A 2,942-nucleotide genomic window follows, 5' to 3' on the forward strand; every position below is an offset into this window, starting at 1 on the left:
GATCAGCTCACTAGTGCTATTCAGCGACCACGATAACATCACTTGGCGGCCAAACACAAGCCGTGATGGAGCTGGCGTCAGGCTGGCTGAGGGGACAGCTCTATCTGCTCTGTCCAGACGTGCAGGCAGGGGCACCCAAGGGTGTCAGGTGGCCGGTGGAGCCCTCGTTAGCCTGCCACTGCCTGGGGAGGTTCTGATTATGTTTCTGCATGGCTATTGGAGAGCAGATAGTGATGAGGTAATGCCTTGCTTCCACGTGTAGAGAAACCTGACTCCAGGACCATCGTTTAGCGTTTTTTGGTGATACTGTATTCGATTTCCTTCAGGCACATAAATAGAGTTACTTTTTTATGCTTCGTGGTCTAGCTACAGTTGTTTATTTACCTTTGATCTTCTCAAGCACTCCACTAGTAGCAATACAAAGATCACCACCATCACCATTATAATTACCGTCGCCACCACCACTATGATTACCACCTCTACTATTATCACTACCACCTCCATCACCACCCCCGGTATCGCTACCACCTCCATCACCACCCCCTTTTGTCACTACCATTTCTATTCCCATTATCACCACCACCTGCATCAAAACCACCACCACAATTATCACTACCACCTCCACCACCACCACCACCATCCCCTAAATCCCCAGCATTATCCCTACCACCTCCATCACCACCACCATTATCACCTTCACCTCATACCCACCACTATTATCCTCATCACCACCACTACCACCACCACTATCCCTACCACCTCCATCACCACCACCACCACCACCCTTTCTCCTTACCTTGCGTCTGAAGACGGAGAAGGCTAGTCCGCAGGCCTTGCAGAGCTGGCCAGCGCTCCCTGAGCTGGCGGGGGGGTAGGTAGAGTACCCGGCGCTAGGGGCAAAACGGAAGGGCCCAGCCCCGGCCCCAAAGCCCGGCTGCTGGGCCCGGACCGTCCCGGTCCCCATCACCTCGTTCAGTAACCCACAGCATGACGCCCACATCGAGGACGCCCCCGCCTGCAGGATCACACGCACACGCACACACACACACACACACACACACACACACACACACACACACACACACACACACACACACACACACACACACAGTTTGTACCGGTTTCAGAACCGGAACAAGAACCCAATACTGAAAATGGTGAGGGTTAGAATGAGAGAAAGTGTGGAGAACGTGTGTAACAGGTGTTTAACAGCGTGCAGAGAGTGCGTGTACAGAACGGTGAATCACCGTACAGTAGAGCGCCGACAGCACCGTCATGATAGATATTTATAACCCAGGCGCAGGGATGAGCAGAGCGCTATACCCCTGCTAGCTTAGCTTGTTGAAAATATCGTTCTCATGGTGCACCCAGACAAGCAGTGTGAGTGAGTGAATGAATGAATGAAGGAAGGAAGGAATGAATGAATATAAGCTAAAATTGCAAGAGATGAAGAAGGAAGGGGTAATAATAGAGTGGAAGGGGGACAGAGGAGTGCCAGAGGACAGTACAGTACACTGCTCGCTCAGATAGCAAGCATCATTAGGGGGGGCCTCGCCACAATGAAAAGGATTTTAATGAGTTTTCTCAGGAGCCCGCTAAACATTCTCCATTCACTCGGAACACCATGACCGACGCAAAGGCAGAAAGTTGGGGGGGATGATGGTGCAGCAGCAGAGCACCACTGCATGCTAGCTGCCATCATGTGCATGACATCAGGTGGACCAGATCATGTGCACGTCCTCTGTTTTCCACACTGGGGCTCATGCTTTTCACCACCAGCACCACCAGCATTATACTATACTTATACTAATGAGGGGGGGGGGGGGGGGGGGGGGGATCTTCTGTTTCAGGCACCGAGCGAATCAATAGCTGACATCAGCATACTGCACGCTCTGTCCCCAGTGTGTGTGTGTGTGTGTGTGTGTGTGTGTGTGTGTGTGTGTGTGTGTGTGTGTGTAGGAGTAGACAAGGTGGGTTACAATGTTATTTTAGAGTCCCATTGTCAACATGTTGTGTCTTTCCACCAGATTACTATGGAATATGGTTAGTTTTAGTTTACTAATTATAAGTTTACTAGTAACTTGTAAGGATCGTTTTCAGAGGACAGAAATGAAATGAACCCATCTGAAAGAGCCACAAACCTCCTGGACAGCCATGATAAGGTTCAGAGTTCACCTAGACTCTACACAGCCATTCAGTCCCTTATTTGTCTGTTGCACTATTGTTTGTTGTACGTCCTGGCACTTAATGAACACACTTAATGCAGGTTGTATTCATTCATTGTACTTAATTGTGTAGCATGTACTTAAATGTGTTGTGCATGCATGTTGTGTAGCATGTACTTAATTGTGTAGCATATAATAATAATAATTAATTGAATTTATATAGCGCTTTTCTAGACACTCAAAGTGCTTTACAGTGAAGGGGGGACCTCACTAACCACCACCAATGTGTAGCACCCACACATATGCAGTAGCTAGCTATCACTGCTGTATACGGGGAATGGGGTTAGCCTGGCGATTGTTAGTACTTGCACTTGGTTCTATGAACATCTTTACTGTACCGACGGCGATATATTGTTTCACTTCTTATGACACATGTACTTCTTGTAAGTCGCTTTGGATAAAAGCGTCTGCTAAATGCCCTAAATGTAAATGTAAATGCATATGCATCAAAGCGATAGTCAAACCTTTGGAGTTGACTACTGAGACCACCTAAGGTAAATCATGGTCCAACTAGACTCCATTTCTTAACACAAGACAGCAGCTACACGGCTTACAGCCAAGTCAGCAATCATCGTCCTCAATAAGTCTGATGGGTTCTCTCTAAGTCACTCCTAAACTCATTACTTTCTCAGGGCTGCGTTCCTCCACTTCATATAGTAACTATGAACCACGCCCCCCTTGGCCCCCCTAACCACTTGATCTGGAAAATAAATTATA

General features: G+C 48.1%; 1 protein-coding gene across 1 annotated transcript in view; it reads right to left on the bottom strand.

Moving 5' to 3' along the window:
- rnf34b (ring finger protein 34b) overlaps positions 1–1,009 on the bottom strand; it is an 8,053-nt gene extending 7,044 nt beyond the window's left edge. The window contains 1 exon segment of the mRNA XM_084486265.1: positions 797–1,009. Coding sequence (XP_084342391.1) covers positions 797–1,000 — 204 coding nt within the window. The 5' untranslated portion in view covers positions 1,001–1,009.
- Positions 1,010–2,942: the final 1,933 nt, after the last annotated feature.

This window comes from Micromesistius poutassou (genome assembly GCF_964030765.1).
Source record: "Micromesistius poutassou genome assembly, chromosome: 22".
NCBI classification, from domain to species: domain Eukaryota; kingdom Metazoa; phylum Chordata; class Actinopteri; order Gadiformes; family Gadidae; genus Micromesistius; species Micromesistius poutassou.